Here is a 27,906-nt window from a genome sequence, read left to right on the forward strand (position 1 = left end):
TCTAAGGCTTGAAAAAGCTCTTTACATGTGGAGGATTGAAATTTTGTAACACGTCACCACTGCATGTCAGAACAGTGTAGTGCTTACTGTGGGGTGCAAATGGAGGAAGGTCAGGCGTTCGGAAGGATTTAATTGTAGCTGGCCCTTCCCCACCAGTCGTCAGCACTTGAACTTCCAAGCGGTACAGCATCGATGGCCTCAGGTTGGGCACGGTGAGTACATAATGATCCTAAAAAAAACCAAATCACTTTTAATTCTCAGACCACCCAAAAATAAAACACAGTTGCTCTACTCACACACATCAGGCGTTTAAACAGGTTTTATCACTGTCAGCACCCACAAATTATTTTCATAGAATTCCGTTAAAAGGATTTAACGTATGCATCACTCTGTTGAGAGAGATTGTTTTGAATTTTTTGCTTGCCATTCCCTTTGAACAGACACATTTTTAACCATAATAGTATGGTTTAATGTGTACAAGGTCCAAGTTGTTACAGAGTGTTATGGAAAGTGTGCTCATCACTTTAGGGCTGTACTCATCACTAAAAAATGAATAAAAATGTAACTTCCTAACCATTCTTTTTAACAAACATGTTCATTACATACACTTGCTTTTATTTTGGATTTGCATGTGAATTCTACTAATTGGTAATTTAAGTAGTGGCTGGCCTGGGGCCACTTCTGCAGCTAGTGAAAAAAAAAGCGTGGCCACACTAATTTCAGATTTGTCCCAGTTGTACCATAAGAATTTGTCTTCTGCTCTTAAGGTTATTTATGGCATGTTGGACTCGCTTTTCACTGCTCTATACCTTTTGTGGTCACTTAGACATGTGGAAAATAATTTCAAAGTAATTTTATAGAAGCTTTCAGATGGGAATACCTCTGGCTAAAGACTGACAGATATTAAGGAATTGGAAGTCATTAATCTAAATCAAAATCAAAACTATAAATCAAAGCATCATCTGCATTAAGCTGTAACAAATCATTCATCTTATTCCAAGCTGAAAAGGCCCAGGAAGGGGACAGCTGGAGCAGTGACTCCAGACAGCGTGGGCACAGGGTGTTCCTGCCACCAGCCAGGCTGGTCTGGCCAGGAATCTGCAGGACAAGTTATTCTGGTTGGCACTGTACCCACCCCATGCAGGGAAGCCAAAGAGAGCTGTGGGAATAACTTTGGTTATTCCTGTGGGATAATTTGCTGCTACTGCCAGAGCAGATAGTAAAGGGGAAAGGAGAGAGAGAAAAAGTGGGGGGAAATGTGTTGTTTTCCTGGCAAATTATCACATAATTTGCCTTTAACAGACGTGGCTGAAGCTGTTCCATCTCATATAAAATACTGCATGTGTAGGGGAGAGAGAGGAGTGCAAATATTGCACTTGTACACTCACTCTGCTCATTCAGGTGCTCCTCCAGCACTCGGGCCCTGTGCATTTCAGCCCTGGTTGTGTAAATACTACATTTTTAGTCAGAGTGAATGGTCCTCAGCATAAAATACCCTAAATTTTCACGGTTTCTGAGAGACAGAAGATACTGTTTCAACTCAAATCAGAGCCTTCTGCAAGTTAACCAGGTGCCATAAATAGACAGATACATACAGTGATAGATAATTAAAGGAATCTCCAGGAATCTACAGTAGTGAACACACAGATAGAAAAACTAAAGCATAACACAATGAAAAGGAGTGTTTTAAATAAAATTTTATATGTATTTCAGATCTAACTGGACCAAAAGCTTACAAAAAAGAATAGAAATTCTAAATAAAATATATGCTGCTCCTGAAAAAAGAAGATGGCAACCAGAGTGAACATCAGTATCTCATGGTCTGTTGACACTGGCAGCAGAGTTTGAATGAAGGTTTCTTCACCTGCCTCTGCCAGAAGAGGAACTGAAATAGCAAAGGCCATCTTAGAGAAAATAAGGGGAAGAATTAAAATTGCTAATTTTCGCACAGTCAATAAACAGTGAAACCTACTTCTCCTTAAAATTATTTGTCCATCGGACTATGGTGTATATTGATAGCGGAGAAAGTGATTTTTTTTTTTTTCAGAGCAGTAAGTGACTGAAAGGAAGAGAAAATTCTCTTAAATTCCTCAACTTGGACACCAAATAATTAATAAAACTAGAGTATTGGTTAAGTTGAACAGCCTGATCATCAAAAGAAAATAAGAACTATCTTTTGCTCCACAGATGATCTTGTCTTCCCGTCAGGCATTTCTCAGACAAAGGTTGCTAATTTGAAAACTGTGCACATTAAAATGTTTGATGCATCATCAAGAATAGTGGCTATGCTTTGTATCTCCAGCAAGGAGGAAAAAATTAAGCACTTCCAGCTCCAACTTACCTGCAGAGCCAGACAGTTTGACATCTACACCACCACTAAACATTACACATGAGCCCACAGACACACAAACTTAGGCAAAAGAAAGTAACAAACAACTTACTGCTGGCAGTATCTGTGACTGCGAGATGATGCTGTTGGGCAAACTGTTCTGCCGGCTCTCTGTGGTCACTTCTGCCCAAGTGACCTGAAACCCTGTCATGGGCTGGTGCAGGTCTGCCTTAGATATCTTCCAGGAAAAATGACCAGTGATGTTACCTTCCTGAACAATGAAAGACGCAGACAGATTCTCGGGTTTGGCCAACACTTTGGGTAGAACTGGCACTATAAATTTGGAAAGCAAAAAAAGACAAGCTGAACTTTTAAAGATAATCTTCAATAATATTCATTTAATTTCACAAATCAAGGTCAGGCAGAGGTCTGTTTCTGGTGTTACACAGGATCCAGTCAGCTTTCTACCACCATGCTTTCAGTGTTAACCAAAGCCTATCTTTGATACATTCCACTGACACTTTGGGCCAAATTCAAACTTCAGATAAAATGCTCTCAGGTCCAGATACAGGAAGGAAAGCTATGGCATGTAAAGACCTAAGTGCCTCATTCACGGGGAGCCATTCTCCTGCTCCTCATATTTCAGAAAACCTGAGCTCTGACTTGGAGTTTTGGGGCCACAAGAAAATGCACAGGGTAGCACAGAACTCTGTAATTCAGGCAAAAAGTAAAATTCATGCTCTAAAACTGTAGTACAAGTTAATAGGGGCACTCTGATTAGGGGGAAGTGATACCTGAGTTGCAATTGCCCAGGAAGGCTGTAATGCTGGGAACTGTCAGGACAAGCATAAAGGAAAGGGCAATGATGGCCAGCAGAGTTCTGGGTGACTTATGGAGCATGGGGGTACTCTTGGGAACAGGAGGGACTCAGCGTGAGAGGGCTACCCTCCAACAAGAGAGGTATCCACACTTGGCAGTGCAAAGCCATGGCTGACCTGAACCAGGACTAGCTGACACCAGAGGTCCTCTCAAACCAGTATCTCCACAATTCTGCAACTTCCATAACCCTCTAGCTACACATTGTGACAATGCCTTAAAAGATATGAAGGCCTGTATTTCTTATTTGGGAGCAGAATTAACCTAAACAAAATCAAACTGAAAAAGCAGCCTGCATCTGCAGCAAAACATTGGAAAGATAGGCCATGCCACTACAATCGTGCTTACAGTTATCATCCATCATTATAATACAATTGGGAAACTGTTCTTCCTTACAAAAAAAAAACCAACTATGTCATAACAAATGTTATTGTATATATCCACATTATTTAAATCCACAAATGTTATTGTATATATCCAAATATCCACTAAAATTACACTTAATTGCAAAAAAAGTAATAATATACTAGCCAAAATTGATACTGCTCTGTATTTCTGTTGATTTTCATGTAAGCTTTAGACATATTTTTATTTGCTTTGAATCTTTCATTTCCTGCTCTAGAACTGCTTTTAAAGACTCTCTCGGTGATTATAAATGCATTTGGAACTATTTGGTAGTTCTCCAGATCATGCCTTACCTCCTTCAGCAGGACAATTAACGTGCTTGTGTTTTTTTTCTTTAAATGCAGAGCAAGGTGGGGTAACAAAGAAAGTACTCTCAGCCTTAAAACGACCTTTAGATTTTGCAGGCAGAACAGTTACTTTGTATTTGCATGAAAATGACAGGTCCTTCAGAATAATGTAATTTTCCTACAATAAGAAAAACAAAAAGATCACATGCTACAAATAGAGCCCAAGGAAAAAAAGAAAAAATAAATAAGAACAAATTGAAAAATAACTTTGGCAAAAGATGAAAAGTTTTCTCCAAGAGAAAATTTTCCTGGATGCTTAAGACATACCAACGTGGTTTTAACTCGGAGAAAAATGCAAGTGTCAATGTTATGATTATTTTCAGTAGTAAGATATCTTAGCATTGTATTTGAATATGCCCTTCAGTTCTACACAGTTCCTTCAACATGCTGTATCAAAGCAACTGACTTCTAATGTTTAGAACAGTCTCCCTCAATGATGGCAGTGGGGGTAGCAATGTGAGGATATAAATGCTAATCGAATTAAATAAATGTAAGAAAGCTGAGTTAAGGTGCTGTAAATGACAGGCTTCATCTATGTTTAACTTTTTAAAAGCACATTTAAAGGTCAGCATGGCATTATGGATGCATATTTTTCCACTTCAGTACATTAAGTACTTCTATATTCTTATCAGGAAAAAAAACTCCACAGCTAAATAATACAAAGCACAAGTCTCTGTTTAAGGACAATGAGTGGAGAAGAAAACTTTACACAAAGTGTAAGAGTCCTGCTAAATTCTTACTGTTGTCTGAAGTACTTTTGAAAATTACAGTCTGAAAGCTTTAGCACAAATCATATGTGTAAAAGAATGTTTGGTTGGTTGGTTTTTATCCTGGAAAAATCTCTAATAAAACCTTACTGGCTAAGGTCAAAAGTCTTTCACTACCTTTTGGATCTTTAATTCCCTTCAGAATCACTAATTTCCCATGTTCTTCTGCATAACTCCCTCTTTTTTCTAATTGCAAATTAGTCTAACCTTCACTTGGAAGGTCATTTTCGATGGGACATACAGATTGGGCTGAGACTGGACTTTAGTCCCTGCCTTCCACCTGTCAGGAGAGTGGTCCAACAGATTTGGTGTCTCCTTAAAATTGTGACAGGACTATTTTTATTCATCATGACAGGGCCTAAATGCTCAACACTGAAAGCGTAAGGCCTTTGTACTCCTTGACCTACACATATCCAGCACTAAACGTTTTGTACATCGGCCTTCATCTGTTTGCTTGTAGTTAGCTTCTTCCTCAGAAGAAACACAGAGAAGCAGATTGGATGAACTTCCAAAAAATGATTGAAAGCAAGTAAATTCATTAATCCCACAATGCATTTGGACAGATGTCCAGACAGTCTTTCCTGACCTCTAGTGGAAATAAACTTCTTAAATATTAAGTTTCTCCTATCTCCAGTGTTCATATCTTGAAATATTGCAAATGATCATAACATTATGTCAAAATAATTTTTTAAATCCACCTCTAATATTGCTTTGCTGACCCCATGAAGCAGTAAATCTTACAAGCTAACACCATTCTGTGTGACAAATTATGCCTTTTGATTTACTCTCTTACATGCCATTAAATCCCCTGAATTGATGGGGTAGTACAGGTCAGAGTAAGAAGGAAAGGTGAATTGTGATTTTGTCCGTTCTCCATAATACAGTAAATCAATCATGATGCACCAATCACATTACTCTGTTGTTCAAATAATGTGTTACAGAGACAGATGACACTTGACAGCAAACAAATTAAGTACGACATACTGCCACTGCAATATATATTTGGGCTGACGTACTTACATGGAGCTTTTCTTCCCATCTGATATCTGTTCAACTTCCAGATTTAATATCTAGTATTTGTCACCTACAGTCCTTCTTTTCTTATCTATTATTCTCCCCAGGGTTGTGAAACTCACCTGCACGTCTAAAAGAAAACCTGGTTCATTAATTACTATTATTGCTGTTCAGTATTTGCACTGTGCTATAGTCCTACATTATTAATTGCAGATAAAGCTCCATGTTCTATATGCCATAGAAGTATATAAGTACTTAGTTAAGAAGTTCGTCTGATCTCATTTTCAGCCTAGTGTGGATTTAGGAAATCCAAGCAACCCCAAACCAGTCCGGATGCATAATTTTTATTTTTTGCCAAAGAGGAACATAAAAGAGAAAGCATCCTTACTGATCCATGAAACAGGGTATAACACATATTGTGTTATGTTACAGAACCATCCTTTCTCTTGCTGCCTAGGAACTACTCAGAGTCAAGCAGAAGGCTGAATGGAGACTTACATAAGTCAGCTCTGTTACTTTCCTAAGTCCTTTGGTGTCATTGTGTGCACAGGACTCCAGTAGCCAGTGGACTTGGAATTGATTCATGCTGCTATCTAAATGATATAAAAAGAGAGGAAAAGACATATATTATACATATATTTTCACCATTGCAACTCTTCTGGCTTCTCTGAATAAAAACAGAAGGACTTTTAAGTATTTTAGAGTTGGTAATTCCTCTTAAGCAATCTTTACTATAATGGAGAAAATATTATACACCAATGTAATTCAAACCTTGTATCAGCTAATGGATATAAATTTTAAAATAGTGAAACTGCATTTTCAGATATGTCACCATATACTGCTTACATTAAAAAAAAAAGAATTTAAATTGAGCATCAAAAAAAAAAAATCTCAGTGCAGCTACTTCCAATGATCCTGCAAATAATGGGACTGATTTTGTGTCAACTGCCTGACTGTTTATATTGTTAGAGCACTGCAATACTGCTGCCTGGCAGTGCCTGAGAAATCTGTGCCTGCAGATATGTGAAAATGCCTGTAAATCCCTGAGCTTTCTTCTTTCAGGATATGCTATAAGACCTGTTCTGTATCTGTCCAAATAAAATTCTAGTCTTGACTCTTATGAGTAATACTGAAGGCTTAAGTTTACTCCCATTTAAATCAATGACAAAACTTGCTGCAGTACCAACAGTATAAGCTTTCATCTTATTTCCAGCTCTTCTAGCTTTTTGTCTAATAATGCTTGAATAAGGAAGCAAAACAAAGAGCAATAAAGAATTGACAAAAGTAGTAAAACTCATTAGGTAGTGCAAGTAGTTCCTGACATTTTTCTGGATTTCATTCTCTATACAGGGAATGCAAAATTATGTCTGTTATTATTAATTAGCTTGGTATGACACAGCCACTAATGTGCCTGACTGTGGGTTTCAGGATGGAAAACAAATATCTCTGACGCCTTAAGGGCTGATCTGGCATTAGACTGCTGTGAGCAGTTTGGATGAAGAAGAAAAGAATTATACACTAAAGAGAAAATAACTAGTGCAGGAAACTAGCTGAAATGGCCCCTTGAAATAGATTTTTGCAGTAGCTGATCTACATAACAACATGTATACGAATTATTTTTGCAATTTCTTTGGAAACAATATTTCTTTCAAAAAGAAATCTCTAATAAAAATACATTTCCTGCTTTGTGATTGTTCCCTCTCATTTAAAATAAATAAAGACATGGCTGTGTTTTTCCTTGTCCCTTCAAACTTTCCCACTTGATGTGCCTATTGGATGAAGACAAAAACTACTCACAGTGCATTTGTAAGCAGGTTTCATCTGATTTCATCTCTTCCAGTTCACTCCATTATCGAATCTCACCTGCTAGATGATCCTTAAAGGCTCTTCTGACCCAAACCATTCTATCATTCTATGATTATTTTGAACTATCTTCATGGGTGGAACTGCTCTTTGCAAAGATACAAAATGTGTATTTTCACTTGTAATACTTTTCACTTGCAATCTATAAATAAATCACTCTCCTTTGTCTAAACCTTTATCCAAGCCAATTAAACCTTCTAATTATCCAGCAGTAAGAGACTGGATAAAACACATTCCTAAGGTGGGTTACAAAATACCACTACACAGGCAACACAAATCCCAATCATCAAGACCTTACAACAGCTCAGCATTCAGACATATTGGGGTAGAGGTTTACTAGGCCTCTGTTCAGAAATGTAATTCAAGGTGGAATCATAGAATCATCAAAGGGTTTGGGTTGAAGACACTTTAAGGGTCTCTCAGTTCCAACCCCTCTACCATGGGCAAGGGAGACCTTCCACTAGACCAGGCTGCCCAATGCCCCATCCAACCTGGCTTTGTACACTGCCAGGGATGGGAAAAAAATATTTATTTGCAGCTACTGCCACATTGGAACCCTCTTTGTATTTTCAGGCAGGTCCACCTCCATTCAGTATGTGAGCCTCTACTCCCAGACAGTTCCCTCCTTCCTTCCTACTTCTTTTCTGCATTAGCAAACCCTTAGTAACACATTTGTAAACACCTGTGGTTTCTGATAACTTCTCTACTTGAAGAAAATAGAAATAGGTTAAAGAAGAATATAGAAAATTAGAAATATGTTTTAAAAAATCTATCAGCTTGTACCATAAATGTAGGGTGAAGGTTTTCAAAAAACATAATTTCTTTATTTTATTTGAGCTAATGAATCTTAAATTGATAGTATTCTGGTATTCTGATAACAACCTATACTGAAAAGAGAGGATTTTTTTTCTTTTCAGTGAGTATGTAATTAAAGGTTATCTGAAAAAGGTTTTTGCATCATATCTACAAGTGCATCAACTGTTATAAACTAGAAGGCATCATGACAGCCAGCAAGACTAAAACTTCTTCAATTGTCACCTCCATATTTATGATTGTTGTTATCTAAAAAAATTGAAGATACACTGGTTAAATGCCACGTGTTACAAAAGAGAAATTAAAAACAATTCACAACAACCCCCCACACAATTTGCTCGTTTTAAAAAATCTATCTTGTCAGTGCCTAAAGTCTGACTAATACAATGTAAAACAATACAATAAAGTATAAATACAATAAGGAAGTAGCTCCTACTTGAGACATAATCTTTTTTTAAAGTAGGAAAAGTTGGGGCATTTTGTGATTAAATAAAGCTAGAAGCCTGAAAAACTGTGTGTGCATGCATGAAGTATGCACATGAAATGACAAGATTGTTTTAGAAATTACCTCTAGTATTTTTAAAAGCAAAAGGAGGCAAAATGCATGAAATTATCTAAAAAGCCCAATAAGAAATTGAGAAAAATTATGAAAATATGCCTTGTCTTATAAAGTTGCTCATAAAGATCATGGCTCTAGAGTTTTATGAAATATTATACTGCTGAATTGTGTTTACAACACATGCAAAAGAAAAGCTTCTCCCAGCCCTCCTTTCAGCAATGCACACTATCCTAGTAAGATCACTGCCATAAATTTTACTTAGACTGTTGGGTTTAGCAGTCCAATACAAACTGAGGGGTAGGTGCTGGAGGAGCTACTCAAGCTGATCCAGCTGAATGTCAGCCACTGCCACCAGAGCCAAGGGTCCTGGATTAAGCTCAGCTAAGGTTAATATACTGAGCCCACAGCCACACCTGTTTCCAAAAAGTCATTTGAGTAGTTAATATGAACAGAATATTCATTACCTAATGGGACTGATTTTGGACAGCTTTATCAGAAAACTCTGCTATCCCTTCTAAAATAAGTACAAAACACTGTCAAGAAATTGCCAGACTGCTTCAGACTGCTTCCCTGATACTTCAGATGTCACAGCATCAATCCCCTTTTGAATATCTGGAGTTCTCTTGATTCTAAATTTTCAATTAAGAGTCTTTAAGCTTTTTAACTTCACTGTTCTCATGGTTAGAATGTCTATCATTTGACACTAGAAACAGTGATGTGTGCACAAGCAGCAAGCAATTGTTATTTCCCAGAACTCAAAATATTTGTATAGAAACACTGAAGGACATAAGTACTAGCAGTCATTTGAGCAGCTCTAAGCTTGTGAAATTAGTCAACAAAATAGCCACATAAGTAAGAACAGCAGACATCTTATTCAAATAATTGCTTTAATTTTAAATTTATGTAAAGAAAAAAAAAAGGCAATACAGGACAATTACTTTAAAAATCTCTTCATGATACTGACAACGAAATTACCTCCAGATACCCAAGCTAGAGACTTTTAGATCTGTAAGACAAATGCACATATCTAATCTTTTCAAATAAACTAATAGCTGATGTTAATTATTTTGACTATGGTTTTTAAAGTAGATTTTCTGAAGCATAAATTGTTTCTGGACTATAGTAGGTTGAACCTGAGTTGATGGACTTAAGAAAAAATGTCTATACAGATACTACATGACCATGTTCTTAAAATCCCACATACACTTAGCTCTTTTTCTCAACAAGGGTATGCAGCTAACTTTGTTGGACAGAAATCTCACATCTCTAATTATAAATGTATGGATCAGGTGATGCCCCAGAACATGCTTTTTAAATTTACCCCAAACTGCCTTTCACATGATCATCTCCACAAAGCTGTCAATAGTGTTTAGAAATATGTTCTTCACCAGATTTTTGTGCTTTCTTCCCCTCCCCAACTTAAACTCTTTAGATCCATTTTAACAAAAAACAAATAAATATATTTCAGATTTTTCTGGATGGAAAATGTGCATTTATTCTATATCTTCAAACTTTAAAAACAGCTCAAAATTCTACTAATGCCAATGCCAACTACATCTGTTTGCCACTTGGAAAACTTCAGGTTCGTATGCACAATTTAAGCATCTTAAATTGATATACTGCAACATAGCCTAAACTATGGCTGCACAATGGTTACTAGGAATGCCCTCGGCTGAATCTCATCATCTCCCCACAGAATTTAAAGCTCTTAAGTGCCATTGACAAAAATAATCCAGCAGAATGCCAGGTAACTCTGCAACTTCTCCTAGAAGGAATTTCTGGTTTAAATGGTTCTACAGTTTATTTAAAATAAACTAAATTGTAAAGGTGATTTCTTTTTCTCATCTTTGTCAAACTCTTCCATGTTTCCGTTTTGTACAAATGTGTTACTGCCAGCCATAGGAATAATTTCATCTAATGTGGTTTCTTTTTTTACCATGCTATTGCAGACAGCTACTTTTTCTGCCTCAAATACTTTTTTCTCCTTTATATTGCAGTGACTGTTCCAGGAGGATGCCAAATTGACTATCATAAGGAACTGAAGCTTTGTAGCTGAAAAATTGGCACAGCATGGGCATAAAAGCAGTGAAATTTGTTCATGGCAGCCCAACACCACCAATATGGAGCTACTCCAGGAAACCAGGTAAACAGAGGTATTTATTTCTTTGTATCCTGAGATCCACAGCAAGAAAACTGCACCAGACTGCAGTTTTGGGAACGGGGGCTACTTCTGCACTGGTTTGCTTGAGGTCTTTAGGTAAAGCACTTCATGGCTTCTTATCTCTATTCCACCCCTGTCAAGTAGTGCAAATGATAACAGTGTGTGTTGTAAAAGTATTTCAGCTCTTGTATGTTATTCTGATGTGGGTCTCTACTATTTGGTACAAAAATGCCAATTAATACCAGCTGTGAGAGCACTATTATGCAGGCAACCAAATTACAAAAACTTATTAGAAAGGAACATCAAATGGGATTTGCTGGAAGACAAGGTTTCACAGCAGACATGTTCAACGGCAGCAGTTCAAATTAAGGTTTAATTACAATAAAAATGTCTGGCATCAATAAACACGGTAACATCAAGTTGATTTCTGCATCATGACAGGATTGAAAGTAATTAACATGCAGTGTCTGACAGATTTTCCCATTAGAATAAAAGACAGTATAAAAGTAAATATTATAAAATAAGACATATGAAAACCTTTACCTGCTAGCATAAAGTTATTAATTTAATGCAAATAACTAGCAGCTGTGAAATTAGTATTTCAGTAAAAAAAGAAACTACGTTCTGTAATTTTTGTCAAGATATCTCAACAAACTGACTCCCTCCAAAATATATACATATAATTAATATGCTAACTGTACGTCAAAAGGAGCTGCTATCAAAGCTTGGAAGATAATGAGCCATATGTAAGCCTGCTGCCTTCATTCAGAGCTAACCTTTCTTCAAACAGAATGCCGTAAGGAGGATGAAATATCTGTGAAACTATTCAGTAAGAAAATTATTGAAATAATTTGTTCTGTGTGCAGGTACACCTTTAAATTTATTGTATTTTGTTAGATCTGGTATTTTACATAGCAAACCACAATGAGTTTTTGTGACTGATCACACGTTCTTTGTTTTTCTTTGCATACTGGGGAGGTTCTTACAAGTTTCTGAGCACACTGGCCATTAATCAACACAGCACTTAGGCATATGAACAGTTGCGTTAACTTCAATAGTTAAGGGTAGCTAAAGGGTCAAGCCAGAAAGTTTAGAACCTAGCAAGATTAAGACACTAATGACCATCAAAACTATAGTTAAAAGATGGTCTTGAACATGTCTTTGATGGTCTTAGAATAATAGGAAGAAGGAAATATAAAAAAATTAAGTAATTTCCTTTCTGGATCATGTGTCTTGCAGCATTATTGCTCTAAAAGTAGGCTAGAGTAAGGGGAAAATATTTTATATTTAATATAACAACACAGAGCAGAATCTGCTCAGGGCACATGAAATACATTAATTGTTTCTACTGTGAAGTCATAGTATGATTTTTCAGAGCTCTGTATAAATCCTGTGTCAACATACCATCCAGGAAAAAAATATTTACCTCACTGTATTGAATGGTGAAGGTGTAGCAATGGTAAATGGTAAAATTAATGATGCCTTGCACGCAGTAAAACATTATCAACTCTGAAGTGCTCAAAGATGTGTACAAGTCAAAAGCTTCCTGAAAATATGTTCCTGCTCTTTCTCCTCCCAGTATGTAGCCCCTGATACACCTTTACAGCTGGGGACCTACTACAATCCAGCACTGATTCCAACCCACCACTCCAGCAGAAGGATGAGCAGCAGCAGCTGCTCTGCAGCATCACCTGCCTGCATTTCCACACCACAAACTATAAAGCAAATATTTGAGATAGAACGTTATGAAGTGTCCGCTGCTCTCTCAGGCTTGTGTTCCTCTGTTTATTGGACCAGCATAGTTTTCCACATTACAAAGACATCTACAATATACAATTTTCCTTTAATGCTTTTTCTGATAAAATTCAGTTGCTGGAGAGGTCCCGGAAAATATGCAGGGAAGGCTGAAATATGGGCAAAATCCAAGTGAACAAATGAAGCAGTGTTATTTACTACTAGTTTCTTCAGTTTTGAAGACATGATCAGCATGAAGTGATTCACATGGTATTTATTGCATTGTAACAACAGCATGACAGAAGACCAGTTTGGGAAGTGATACTTCAGTGTACTGCAGAGAAGCAAAATATGATCTCAGTCAGGCCTAGATCATAACACTTATTTATTTCTTCATATATTCGTTCATGAGCCATTATATTATTCTGATTCATGGTGTCCAACATTTGCAATCTGAAGCTAATGATAGGACAAGACGTAATGCTATAATAACAAGTGCTATTTTACTCATGGTAGTTTAGCAAACGCAAAATGAGGTAAACACTACCTTCAACTAATGCTAAAATGCTGCATTGATGTGATAATGCTTTGCAAGTCTCTCTGCATTCCCCTTTTCCCTGTAAAAACTACTTGTTCTGTCTCAGGCATTTTAGGTGACTTCTCTTGAAAAAAATTAAATGATAACAGCTCTGTCTCTTTTGCTTCCTCTGCACTGATTCACCCTATGGTGTAAAAAAAAAATTTGTTTGGTTATGAAATTCATTGTACTCGTGACATCTCTTGAGAAAAAAAGCTTTTTAATAATCACCTATTCAAGCAGTATGATTTAAAAAACCACCAAAACCTTCAGCTGACATTTAAACTTCACTCAACAAACAATTCTTAGCAAGACAAACTATACTGTTTCCTGCTCTTACAGGGAATATAAGCAGCTTCAGTTAAATCACAAAGATTTTGTTTCTCATATTATGCCATTTAAAACAAACTTTCTTTCTATAGAACACATTCTTAGTATAATAGAACAGAAAGCCTTTCCAAAAATGATATTAACAATTACTGTGTAATTTAAAGACAGGCCTGAGACACAGTATTTTTGTCCATATCTAGACCTAGGAAGCCTCAAGGTCTGAAGCTGTTTATATTGAAGGATTTAAGTCTGGGATCATCTCTAAGCCGGATTACCTCTACCCTTACTTATTTTCCCACACACAACATCCTATACAAAGTGAGTTCAACAGGATCTCATTCTGGTTTTCCATTACACGGAAATTTGCCTCTTGAAAGCTCCAAGTCTCACAATAGCTGCTTGTAGCCTGAATAGAGGCTTTCTACATTACTCCCTCATAGCCAGATTTTCAAAGCTATCAAAGCACCTGAATTTAATGAAAAAGAAAAAAACCCAAACAAACAAGTCCAAGGCTTGCCAAGGTTATACATATATTGAAAATGTCACCAGGTGCTTTACCATTAACTTTAGCCTTCTGTGTAACACTGAAAAATGCGGACAATAATTTAGATGAGCAGACTATAATGAAGGTAAGCTGACTATACTGAGGGTAAGTAATCTTGGAATCTCTCCCAGTTCCAGAGTCAAAGTACAGACTCATCTTGCCCCTAATTCCACAGTGGTAGGAGATGCAGGGAGGCACCAGCTACTCCCTTCTCTCTCAGACCTCATGCAAAAGCCGTATATGGATGGGTTTGCAAGCATGTACGGTGATCCACAGAGTTCAAAAGCTGGACTTTCCTGATATGCATTATGGAATGCCACACCAGGATGTTGCCTTGCTGAACTGGTATTCAAAAAGTTTATGGCATTAACATGCAGTTTCTAAATCTGCAGTTTAAGATTGACGAGTCTATGAGAAAAAGAACAAGCAAAACCAGGTTAAATATGTATAAAATCTATCTATAAAATCATGTGCATACAGACAAGGTAAACAGATCAAGAATTAGGATTCATATAAATGTAGAAGAATTGGCTTTAAAAAAAAAAAAAAGTGGTTCTACATAGAAAAAGCACTTAAAACTTTGAAACTCCATCACTCAGGATGTTTCAGATGCCCTGAAACTTAGTGACCCTCATAGGACACTGGATATTATTGTGAAGATAAATGCATCAGAAGTGAATAAACACAGTGAAATTACATTGGGCTCAGGAATTTTCATTAACTAGAAGGTAGTTGAAGCTGGAACAATAACATGCAGAAATACCGTAACACTCTTGCCCTATTCTTATGTTCCTTTGGATTTGCTTTTGGCCACTGCCAAAAACAGAACACTTATTGGGTAGGATCTTTGGTCTAGACTACTATGGATAATTTTGTACCCAGTTTATGATCACAGGAGCAAAACAAACTGATATTAACAACTCATTATACATCATGGGACATCTTAGATTATAATTTCAGTTTCAGATACCCTTATTTTGGTTTCTTTCCCTCCAACTCTACTTATTCAAATAGTGCATTTTCCTTCCCCTATTTGTAGTGTTTATGCAGCTGGTTTTATGGCCACCTACTAAACTAGCTAATTAAAAAATACAGGTTAAAAAGAGGCATGTGGAGGAAAATTGACCCAGTTTACAAGAGGACACTCATTAGTTTAAACCACCTTCACCATAAGCATGATGACTCCCTGCTGATAGGTTAACCTCCCGTGGATCATAGGATCAATGCTTTATCCAGAACTTAGGCAGGCTAAGAGAGCATTCATGAGTACTTATTAGCCCATAGCTCATGAGAAGTATCTTTTAAACTGCTGAACCTCAGTACCTTTTACTCGCAGTAGGAGCGGTAGGATTGCTCCAGGTGTGATACTGTGTGCACGTGAGACAGGGCTTTGAGTTAATATGACCCAGTGATACAGTTTGGGGAAAGGAGAGGAAGAGCTCAGTTGGTCAGAGCATGGTGCTAATAATACCAAGGTTGTGGGTTTCATCCCCATATGGGCCATTCACTTAAGAGTTGGACTCGATCCTTCTGGGTCCCTTCCAACTCAGAATATTCTGTGATTCTGTACTCGGATAGTACAAAACTTGCCATTTTACCCTTCTGTTATTGAGACTGCCTCACATCAGATGTCGCCATTGACAAGTCTAGTGACACTATATATGTATGCATATATGTATAGAAAATACTGTGTTTATTGTTAAAATAATTAACTTTACAGGTTGTGGTAATACTCAGGAAGGAATTAGAAATCCAGAAAAAGTGTACTAGTCAGACAGTATTATTGAAGTTACATAAAGATGCTGGTTTTGAAAATCTATATTTTCCTAAAGAATTAAAAATCAGGCAAGAGATTATTTATTAGTTGGACGGTTAATTTTTTCAGTGCCTTCAAGTGGGTTAAGTCTTGATAAGTGATTTTGCAATGGAATATTGAATGTGTACCTACAGTCTGACTGTAGGTATGCATTCCACCTAATGATGGTCTATTTTTGGATTGAACTCATGGACCAGGTAATTTGCAATTATATTTCTATTTGATCTTTTAATGTAAGTTCAAAAGAAATCAAGCTTACATTTCTATCAGTTACTAAATTTAAGAATGAAAAGAAGATTTCTTTTAAATGCATAAATTAAGTCAAATTAAAAACATTTTCACAATGACTAAAGATGTTCTGGAGTACGATTCAGGTCATAAATAAATTTTAAAATGAAGCAATAAATGGTTTAAATGTACAAAGTGTACAAATGTACAAACCAGTCCAGTACAGCCTTCAGCAGACATCAGAGGGTGCCTGTTAAGTAAAATCAGTGTTCTGTGCTGTCTGTGCTCTGGGAACACAGTGGGTCATTCTGATTTGACTTGTGATTAGTTGATTTCCTGGCAGACTTTGAATCAATTCCAATTACATTCCTGAGACTAACAGCTGGACAAACTTGCCTCTAAATCTCTCATACCAAGAGCTTTAACCACCTACCCTGAAAGGTATGGAGGTTTGGAAGCAAGTGCAAGGCAACAAGCAATGGTTTTCTGTTCTGCCTGTGAAATCATGAAGAAATGCAGTAAACTGTGCCTTTGAAAAGACTTTCCAATATTGTCCCATTTGCAGGAGAAGTGCCACTGAGGTTGCCACCACTGTAAATGTAATTTTAAAACTTTATAACTGGCCCCACTAATCAATTGCAGGCTATTTGAGAATATGAAAACCATCTGCTTCACCAAATTCTATTATTTGTGGTTGATGTTTATCATGACTCCCACCAGTAACAAGTGTTACAAGTATTTCACATTTGGACAGAAACCAGTCAGAGTCCTATAGGCACTTCAAAAAGTAAAGCAAGCAGAACTGGAGACAGTCAGATGCTCCCCTTTTCGTCCTCTTCAAAAGGGCAAAGAGATTTTTCCTGAAACTACATTAAGACAAAGTAAAGGAGTAAGACAAAGTTAGGGAGGAGTAGGAACCACAAAGACACTTCTGAGAGCATATTCTGTTAACTCCAGAATAATTTCCCATGATAATTAAAGCTGACAGCACTATCTTTCTCCCAGGCACAATGCTGTGGAAGCCCATAGGATACAGGCATCTGAGTCAGATGTAGCACATGTGGAAAAGCAGATTCTGTAATATCTACTAGTGCGTTTCTAAAGAGGTGATCTAGTTGAAGGGTCCTGTGCTTAGAGCCAGCTATACTAATTAAATCCCTAAATACTAATGCACATTATGCCCACACAGTCAACTACTGCTGAGACAAAGTCTCTATTCCCATGGAAGTCTGAGGGCAATATATTAGCGTATACTTCACTACAATTAACAGTCAGGTCATTTTGTTGAAAGAACCATCTGGACCACAGTGTTTCTTGAAGTACAAGTATTTTACTGCTTGAATATCAGTAATTAGAATATGGCTAGCTGCTCAAACACTAATCTGCCCAGTGCAACAGCTAGTACCAAACTAAATAATGCTTTGGCATTAAGCAAGTACTGAGGAATTCTTTACAGTAAAAGCTGGAAACTCTGACTGCCACTGAAGGATATCTTCACCTTCAATGGCTCTACTTCCATGAGAAAGGACCATTTGGTATGTGTTATCAATGGGAAAGCTTTCTTTTAAAACCTGCCATATGAAATACCTTATTACAAAAAAAGAGTCAGCACACAGAGTCACTTCATTTATGTCCCTGAACTGAGTGAAAGTTAATTTTGTTTTCCTAAGATCTGGGTTTAAAAGCATCTGTGTTAGCTCTCTATTTGCTTTGCCTTGCCTTGCATTTTTATTCTGCTCTGTAATTTAATTCATTATTCTTGTTTGGTTGATTTATCAGACAATGGAGGATTCTCTGCCTCTCCCTGCCTTAAGTGTTCTTTTTTTCTTCTGCTTTAGCATTTACAGAAACACAAAGAAAGAAGCCTGAAGCCAAGTCTTAATGCATTTTAAATATTTGTCTTTTTAAGCAAAACCAAGGGGCAGATATATTGATTTTAAATATCTAGAAGTACTTAAAATGTTTAATTTAAACAGGAGAAGTAAATGCACATAGACAATTCAAAGAAACGGAAACTAAAGCTTTATCCGAGCAAGGAGAGTTGTATTATACTCAAATAACAGGCACTAAGAAAATGGTAGTGGAGGCAGAGTAATGACTTAGAAAATATTGCTGTGACAAGTGCTTTGGAAAAAAATTACATTCTGATATTTTAGTGTATTATAATTATTGCAGCAAGTGATGAGAATTGATGCGGAGAATTCATAAAGGTGGGATTTTTTTTGCTTCTGTCTGTGGGCAAAATTTTATTTTCATACACGGATTTGCAGCAACTTGGAGGCTTTTCAGCTAAGTCAAACACCCCGCTCTAGTTGCCCAACCACAGAAAAACAGAGAAAACTTCAGCATCTTTTCATTCTCACTCTTTCAGTCTTGATTACTGCACAAGTTACTGAGGTTCTTAATCATCCTAAGTATCTAATCCTTTTAAATAGGGGTTTCAGAGTGCATCCATTCTTGGTAATGGATGGTACTCTGTGACCTCAGCACCAAGGAGTTAAAAGTGATTTGGTTAATTTGATTCCACTTCTTGACAATTTCTAATTTCACACATCAAGATGGCCAAAAAATCTGGCCATGAACACATTCTACTTTTCATTTACAAAAGGGGGATTCATGCTGTTTAAGGAATGTACTGTTCCTCTAATCCCAGGCCTAAATGAGAGGCAGCAAGGGAAAGACATTTTTTCCTTCAGAAAGAAGCTATTGTATTCATACGCAACATGCTTTTGGATGATTCTGTCTAGCAATATCATGTGCATTTGCTAAGTACCTTGTACTGCTTGAAGTGTGGAGATATTTTTGCTAGCATACATCCTGAAGTGATTATTGTCATCATACCAAAGTATTCAAATGGAAAGATTATTTCAGAAAGAGCTTTATTTTAATGTAAAGTCCAAATTCTACATTCCATTCGTGCCTCATGCTTACTAAAGTTAATGGGACTTGAAGAACAGGCCCAGATAAGACTTTCCTGCTTACCAAATTGTGGCACATTGTGATGCTTATATATGGAAATCCCTCCCCTTACTCAGACTTTTATTCAAACACTGTGTTCACTTTCTGAGTACTGATATGCAGTCACTCCTTTACTGTATAACAAAGTCAGTTTGGTAATAATTTGCAACACCCCCTCTGGTGCAGTTGTTGCACAGGACAGAGGTCTGATGAATTCTGTTCAGAAGGATGATATAAAACTAAGAGCTTCAGCCCTGATGTCATCACTGTGTTCTTTTCACTGCATTCATAGAGGCAAAGTTCACATCTGCAAAGTTCACTGAGGAGTACATTGTCACAGCCACGGAAGAACGATCTTTGAATAGTCAAGAGACATCACCATACCTTGTAGAAATCCTAAGGCACATTGCAATAAACTTACATGGCCTCTGCAGGCTGGTATTGATGGAGGATAAATTCCCTGTCATTGAAAAAACAGTGACAATATCTGTTACAGGGCCTTACAGACAGAACTGAATAACTCGATTTAACTTCACAGTTTGACTTTGAGCAGATGGTTGGACCAGCTGACCTCCAGAAGTCCCTTCCAGCCCATTTAAAATTCTTCTATGATTCTGACCTATTTTTAGCTCTTTAGACTGAGTAAAATGATTCAAATTCAAAAGTAAAATAGTTTTTCAGCTAAAATGGGACCAATGAAAATAAAGAAATAATCTAAAACAACCTTAGCAGCATGTTTGTGTTTCTTAAGAGATATAAGCAATCTACACACATCTTTCATTCTGTTTCTGTAATCTGTGGTATGCTGTGAGGCTACAGTGTTGGGAGACAGTAAAAAACTCCTCTAGAGAGCCATCTCAGTTTAAGAGGAAATTTAAAAAAAATTTTAAATCTTTGGTCTGCATAGAATGGTACGACCACTGAATTAGGGATACAATAAAAAATTCTGAGCAGTTATTAATATAGAAAACTAATAACTCTTTTTTTACTAAAAGAAAGACTGCTGTTACAGCAGCTCTTAAACTTTTCATTATGGTTAAAAGAAACTATTTCAACATAATAAGGGCAACTGTAGGGTTGAACAAAGTTCAGTAAATTTCAGCAAAGGCAGGGTCCTGCACCTGGGGAAGAACAACCCTCTGCACCAGTACAGGGTGGGGCTGACCTGCTGGAAAGCAGCTCTGTGGAGAAGGACCTGGAGGTCCTGGTGGACAGTAAAGCTGTCCATGAGCCATCAGTGTGTCCCTGTGGCCAGGAAGGCCGATGGGATCCTGGGGAGCATTAGGAAGAGCGTTGCCAGCAGGTTGAGGGAGGTGACCCTGCCCCTCTACTCAGCCCTAGTGAGGCCACATCAGGAGTGCAGTGTCCAGTTCTGGGCTCCTCAGGACAAGAGAGACGTGGAGCTCCTGGAATGGGTCCAGTGGAGGGCAACAAAGGTGATTAAGGAACTGCAGTATCTCTCTTATGAGGAAAGGCTGAAGGAGCTGGGCCTGTTCTCTGACCTCCTCTCAGAGAAGAGAAACTGAGAGGGGATCTTATCAATGCTTACAAATATCTTAAGGATGGGTATCAAGAAGATGGGGTCACAGTCTTTTCAGCTGTGCCCAGTGACAGGACAAGGGACAATGGGCAGAAACTGAAACAGAGAAAGTTCCATCTAAATGAGGAAAAAAATTCTTTACTTTGAGGGTGATGGAACAGTGGAATAGGATGCCCGGAAGGGTTGTGGAGTCTTCTTCTCTGGAGATATTTGAAACCTGCCTGGACATGACCCAGTGCAATCTACTCCAAGTGAACCTGCTTTAGCAGGGAGATTGGACTAAATCATCTCCAGAGGTCCCTTCTAAACCCAGCCATTCTGTGATTCTGTGACAACATACTGGTTTAAATCTTCACCTAAAAAAAAGCCCATCCAAAATCTAAATAACATTTTTATTTCTTCATCTCTGCAACCATCTCTTGTTTGTGTCATGAAGTCTAACACAGAAAGTCCAAAAATACTTGAAAACCAAACCAGATAAAGCAAAGACTACTATAACCAACTGAAATTTGATCAATTTACAAATGTCCAACATGTTTAAGCTTGAGACGTTTATTTCTTGAATTATTATTTTTTATCATAGTAACTCTTACGCTTATCAACCTACTTATTTCACATGGTTTCATGCTGGCCTCTTAATTTTTCTGTTTTAAAGTTATACATACTAATTTAGTACTGTAGAATGGCTGTGTTTCTCCACCAAAAAAAGTGTTGATTTTTAATAGCAAACTATGCAAAAAAGAACATTAGTGCAATCAACAGGGACTTCTGTGTTCACCCACCATATAGGAGACAAACAGGCCAATTTTTTGTCAGGAACAATTTGAACTCTGATTGCCTACCTACAATAAAAATAGATGCCATGCCACTGAGCAGGCTCAGGTAAGGTCTCTCTCAGAATTTCAGTATTATACTTGCTGCACTCTAATACCTCCTACAAATCCCTAAACACAACCTAAGACAGTGCAGTTCATAAAGGAGAAAGATGTGTGGGTACAGTTCCCAACACAGCTGGCTCAGCAACTGCTGTTTGTCAGGAAGATGGGACACAGCCAATGTGATTTTCCTGCTGTGTTCCTTGCATGGTCACACATACCTGCTCTGCAGTAAATTGTCACTAGCAAATTTACAGTACCTCATCCACGCACTACATAATCTCCAAACTCTTGCAAGGGCTTGTAGAAGCTGCTGGCTTCTCGGGAGCAGGTAATTGGCTATATTTTAGTTTCACACAAGGCAATGGCTCCTGCTGAGTTACTGCGTGTGCTGTCACTCAGAACACTGATATTTTCTTTTTAAAAAGGAAAAAAAAAGGTAAGCATGATGAACCACCATATTCTGCCCCTCTTCACACACCTTTGCTATCACTGCTTGTTCTGCAAGACAAATGAAGGCATCTTCCACTGCATGGCTGGGGCACGTACCTAAACACCCCAGCACCCCTCACACAACTTGCCACCAGCCCAGGACCAAAATGGGCTTCTGGGTGTCCCCTTATGTGACTGGCTGCACACAGCTTCACACAACATGAGTCAGCTGTACAGTCAGCTACTCAGCAACTCAGCTAGTACAGCCCTGGCACAAGGTGACAGCATGTAAATCCATGTCATTTTTGACAGGTGACAAATCTGTCTATGGCATTTTCAGTTCTGGAAATTATACCACCTTGAAATCCTCTTATTTCCAAACTATGAGTCTCTATAAGGATGCTGACTGCCTTATTTCTTTTTATAGATATTTATAGCCTCTAATACAAATATTACCTCCCAGTATGTAGCAGACAGTGAGATGCAGCTCCAGATTTATATGAAACATCTAGGTTTCTATGGTGTAATGCCTCTAAGCTCAATAGCTGTGTTATAATACCATTATAAATAGTGGACACCAAGTTCAAGATATCTGCGTTGGAATAAGAATATTGCTGTTCTGCTCAGGATTTTCCCTCCATTAAGTATAACTAACTTTGGAAAAGTATTCACAAGGTGAATTTCAGTAGGGGTGCTGGCATTTTGGTCACAGGACACATGATCTTTCTTCTGGCAGCAGGCTGGGCAGGAAAACAGCTGCAGCTGGATTGATTGTACCACTGGGCTGAATCTTGCCTGCAGACTGTGAGTTGCACAACCCCGTCTGACGCCTGTGGGAGACATCATTGTCTCCTCCTCTTTGAATCCTGCCCCTCATTTTTTTCAACACAGACTGCCAAGAGTAGAACCTCAGCTACAGAGAGACATTAAACATCTCTAAGCTTTCTACAAATGAGTTGCCTAGGCTCCCCTCTGCTCTCAGTAAAGAAGAGAGACATCTCCAGAGAGCAATCCTGCTGCTGTGGGGGATGAATTGTTTCAGAAGTCACCTGTTTTTCTTTTCTAACAATAAAAGGAGCTTGGACAATGAGTTGACATCTCACTTGCAGAGGCTAAAGTTTAAGGTGATCCATCCCAAACAAGCTCAGAATGTATAAATCTCACTTCGGATAACAAAAACCACATTTTTTGGTAAACTGAATATTCCCGATTAAAATTGCCTCAACTTTTATTTAAACTTTAAATTGTTCCAGCTTTCCACGAAGCAACCGAAAAATGAAACATAATAGGGAAAGCAAGGAAAAAAAAAAAAAAACTAGCGTAGCCAAGACACAGACAAATATTCAAAATGTGTATGTAGTCAGCTGAACCAAAGCTTGCAAGTTTTAGGGAGGAGTAAGGATAGGTCTGAAAGTAATTCACATAGGAGGGCCTGGAAGGTAACCATTCGAAAAGGCAGACAAAGGATAAGAAGCAAAGGATAGCTCTGAAAAGCCACAATATCCAGTGTGACATATTCCTATGTTATATAGCATAATTTAACATTTATATAGCCTGTCCTTATTCAGGGTGTTGCCGCACACATCTAAACCTAAAAGCATTTAAATATTTCTGAAATTCTTTGAAAAATTCAAGAAGAAAACATGATTGTCCACTTTGTAGCCCTTTATTTCAAGCATAAAAATTGAATGGATTTAATTTAGTGGTATTGATACCCATGTAGATTGCTCTAAGTTAAAAAATGAACAGTGTGAGCACATTTTGAAATAACAGCATATGAACCTGTTATGGCTAAGCTGGAGCAACCTATATGTTCTTAGAGGACAAGAAAGGAAAATCCCTTTATTGATTTCTGAACATGAATGGACACTTTAAATTTATGTCATTTTCCTTTTAATTGGAAGGCTAAACCATAAAAATAGATAGATTTTTCTGAAAATCAGATGGATGCAGCCTAGCAGAAAAGTAACTTCAAGATGTTTTCTAGTTGTGACCTACTATCCATTCTGTTCTCAATCAAGGTGACTGATAAAGTTTGGCATAAAGCTAAACATTCATAAGTTCCTCAGAGCTTTTGTGGGTAAGGCCGAATTCTGCTATTTAAAACTTTACAGAGGTAATTCCTACCAAAATAAAAATTGTCCCAGCTCTGTGAAGATTCAGTGTCCCAATATGACTGACTATAATTTTTGGATAGCTGAGTCATGTAATTTCCTTCTGTAAGACATATACACAGACATAACACAAAGAGAGGCAATGTTTCCCTTTAATGTGAAGATGAAAGGATGGAAGGATGGGTGTAGGATTCAACTATTAATTACTTATTGTATTAATGTTCTACAATTCTGAGATGGATGATAAGAGTCCTCCTTAGAAAAAACAGTAAAGCAAAATTTGACAAACCTGTCTTCTTCCAATAGACTTTGACCTGAAGTTGATTGTCCTGATAGAAAGGAGTTCCAATTTTAAGAAAACGAGTGGTTTTCCTTCTTTGAAAGGTCGGGTAAGGATCTACCAGTCCTTTCTGTGGTTTCCCAGCAGATGTCTGTTCCTCTGCAATACACAGAATGATCAGGAAACTATTTAGTTAACTACAGTGCTTTATAATGACTATGCTAAATTTGTTGAAATTCAGAAAATAATAGTATCTTTAATCCAAATGATCTTATTTCAGTTTCTTACCTAAATGAAATAAAGAATTAACTGTCCACAGTGCTTGAAAAATCACTCGCTTGAAATTCAGTCAAAGAATTTAGACAGTGACCAAAAAAGAGAAATAAGATTTTACAGGGAAATGCTCTGTAAATTTTCTCAAGAGTAATAAGGAAATGGACCGTATTTATATCCCCAAGAACAAAAAATGTTAACACAATGATCTTTTAAACAGGCACAGTATCTACCAGTAGTTCTCTATAATACTTCACAGTCTTTATATCCATGCAGTGTTTGAATATGCACAAAATCCAAGGACAGCACTGAATGTAACCCACAGAGTGCCCCATGTGGTTACTACATCAAAGTAAACATAGTCCTCTGGTATGCTATATAAGAACACTGTGGTCAGATTAAAGATCTGTCTTGCCCACTTTCCTGTTCTCAACAGTGAATGGTGAATGCTTAGGAAAATATTGCAAGAGAGGAATTTTCTTTCAGCAATTCCCTTGGTGCTATGTGCCTTGCTTCCAACAAGCAATTGCAGTTGGCAATTTCATCAAGCATCTTGTTTGGCAACAATTTATCAACATTTAGCAGGGTTGACAGTACTTATAGATAGTTTCAGTTGAAAAGAAAGAAATGTTCATTCAAACTGCACTTTTCATTGCATACTTGCAAATGTATCTGATCCTATTAGGAGGATGAGATTATAAACAAAACAAAACAAAAAGCTGTATTTAATTCAATATTAAACACCTAAAATAAAACCAAAGACTAATAATAAGGAAGTAGCAAATTATTAATTACATACTCGAGAGAAAGAGGGGAAAATTAAGATTTCAATAGTTGTCACAAGTAACATATAAACTTGAACATTTTGCCTTATATGCAGCTTCAATTGAAACTCACTTGCTTTATGGCCAAATTTTAAACTTAAGGAAATTCTTTCTTAAGGTAACCATAATGTTACTATTACCTAAATGGAAATCAAAAAGTTATATAGAGAAGGACAAACTAAAATCTATCAGGTATTCCTCAATTTAAATTATTTCAGTTTTATTAAATCTCTACTTTGTTACTCTCTGTCTGCTCCACTTCCACAAAAACCAGGACACCAATTTAGAATATTTCTATATAAAGATTAAGCAAGAATCTTGCTACATTTCCCAGAAGTGAAGCACACAAATATAGTGAGGCAATGCATTTTTGAGTGTGGGGAAATGTAACGCCAGAGGGCTGAGGGCAAAGCTCAAAGAGGTCTGTAGGACCAAATTACTTCAGCAGGTTATGGGCTACCTCTATTCTGACAATAGGACCGGACACCTAAAAACCAGAGCTTAATTCCACACAGAGCAGAGCATATGACAGAGGGACTTCAGCAAAATTGGCATGTTGCTTCTGGAACTACTTCCCAAAGGCCATGGAAGTCCCAAAATACAGACAAGCCATAAATGCCATGTCCTAGATAATATTTAAGGCATTTTTTTTGTTTCTTTTTTGTATTTCTCCATCTGCTTCTGAGTATTCTCAAAAGTACGTCAAGCAGGACTGGCTCTGTACCTACCTAACCTGAGTGAGATATAGAAGATGAATTTGCATCTCCTCCAGGAGTAGTTTTTACTTGCTTTTCTATGTAAGTTATAATCCAGCCATTTAAAAAAAAAAGTCCAAAAAGACCTAAATACACCTCTCAGCAGAGTGCTCTATCTATTAAAATGTGTGGTATCAGTAGTTTAGGTTCGAAGAATCTTGAATCCGTTACCTCATGGCTTTAAGAGAAGGGATGCTCAGATTTTTCTATAAACTTAATACTGAAATACTCTAAAACAAATATGTGTTTTAGTTGGTACAGGCACTGATTTGCAGTTAAAAAGAAAATACTGCTCATGAAATAAATCGATGTTCATAATCTGAACAGTCAAAATACTTGAAGTATATGAGATTACAAAAATACTGTACTCAGTATAGTTTTACTCTAGTTTTAAAAGCAACACAACCAACAACTAATGAACCTTTTCGTACAGAAAGGTCACCCCAGTAAAGCAAAGTAAAGCAGAAGGCATTAGAAAGTCTGTACTAATTAGACTTAAGTAGATAACAGACTTTCACAAAAACTACTGATGGTCTGTTTTCTGAAGCAAAACAACCAAGGAGAAGGGAGGATATCGAAGTAAAACTGTGGAAGGAATTTAAATCTAGCTATGACAATGATAGGAAAGAGATGCCACTGGAGTGGACAGAAAATGATGAAACAGCCAAAGTCACGTATGAGGTATAGCATAATTGAATTCCATTTGGTAGAGGATTTGTAAGTAATAACTCAGATGTGACCTTCATCAGATTCTGAAAACCCAATGTTTTGAAGACTGAAACCTGAAACAAAGATCTTCTTCTCCCATCATAAACCCGACGGTGATATAGACCAAGAGAGTCAGAACATTAGTGAGGCCATGGAGAGCTAATACAGCACTACCAGTGAAAGGGGTTTTCACAGTAAGAATGAAATGGTACCAAAAATGACATGCTTGTATCTCAGTTACTCAGCTTCAATTTAGAAGGCTTTTGGTATATGCAAGGTCTTTATTTACTATTATGTTTAATGATTATAATGGTCTGATGTAATGTCAGGAGTACTGATAAAGTATGACAAAGGTCAGTTGTTTAATTATCCCTACTCCCGAGATGGGAACACTTCTAAAACTGTACTAATAATAAAATGAGAGAAAGAACTTCAAAATCTTGCCCATTTTCTCTTTGGCTAGTTGTATATAATGGCATCTAGAACATTCTCCCACTTAGCAGGACACAGACCAACCTCAGACAGCTAAAATCCCAGCACCAGGATTCTTTGATGCAATGTAAACTCAGCTACATGTTCTTCCTTAAAGCTGTGATGTCATGTGGTGACACGACAGTCAAGATGACTGGACTGAAAACTAAATACCTTAAAGTTTAGCACTGAGAGCCAGAACTTCACAGAAACTTTACCAAAAGGAGCAGGAAATTGTGTAGGGGGAGGGCGTGGAAAAAAATTTTTGCTTGTTTATCAAGTGAACTTCGCAGGGGGGAAAAAAAAAGAGAAA

General features: G+C 37.3%; 1 protein-coding gene across 1 annotated transcript in view; it reads right to left on the reverse strand.

Moving 5' to 3' along the window:
- Nucleotides 1-27,906, reverse strand: part of ANOS1 (anosmin 1) — a gene marked incomplete at its 5' end in the record, with an annotated part of 113,370 nt that overhangs the window by 1,598 nt on the left and 83,866 nt on the right. The window contains 5 exons of the mRNA XM_082277847.1: nt 88-229; nt 2,442-2,662; nt 3,904-4,075; nt 6,237-6,331; nt 24,572-24,721. Coding sequence (XP_082133973.1) covers nt 88-229; nt 2,442-2,662; nt 3,904-4,075; nt 6,237-6,331; nt 24,572-24,721 — 780 coding nt within the window. The remainder of the gene's footprint in view (nt 1-87; nt 230-2,441; nt 2,663-3,903; nt 4,076-6,236; nt 6,332-24,571; nt 24,722-27,906) is intronic.

Source organism: Coloeus monedula (assembly GCF_965178545.1).
Source record: "Coloeus monedula genome assembly, chromosome: 3".
In the NCBI taxonomy this organism is placed as follows: Eukaryota; Metazoa; Chordata; class Aves; order Passeriformes; family Corvidae; genus Coloeus; species Coloeus monedula.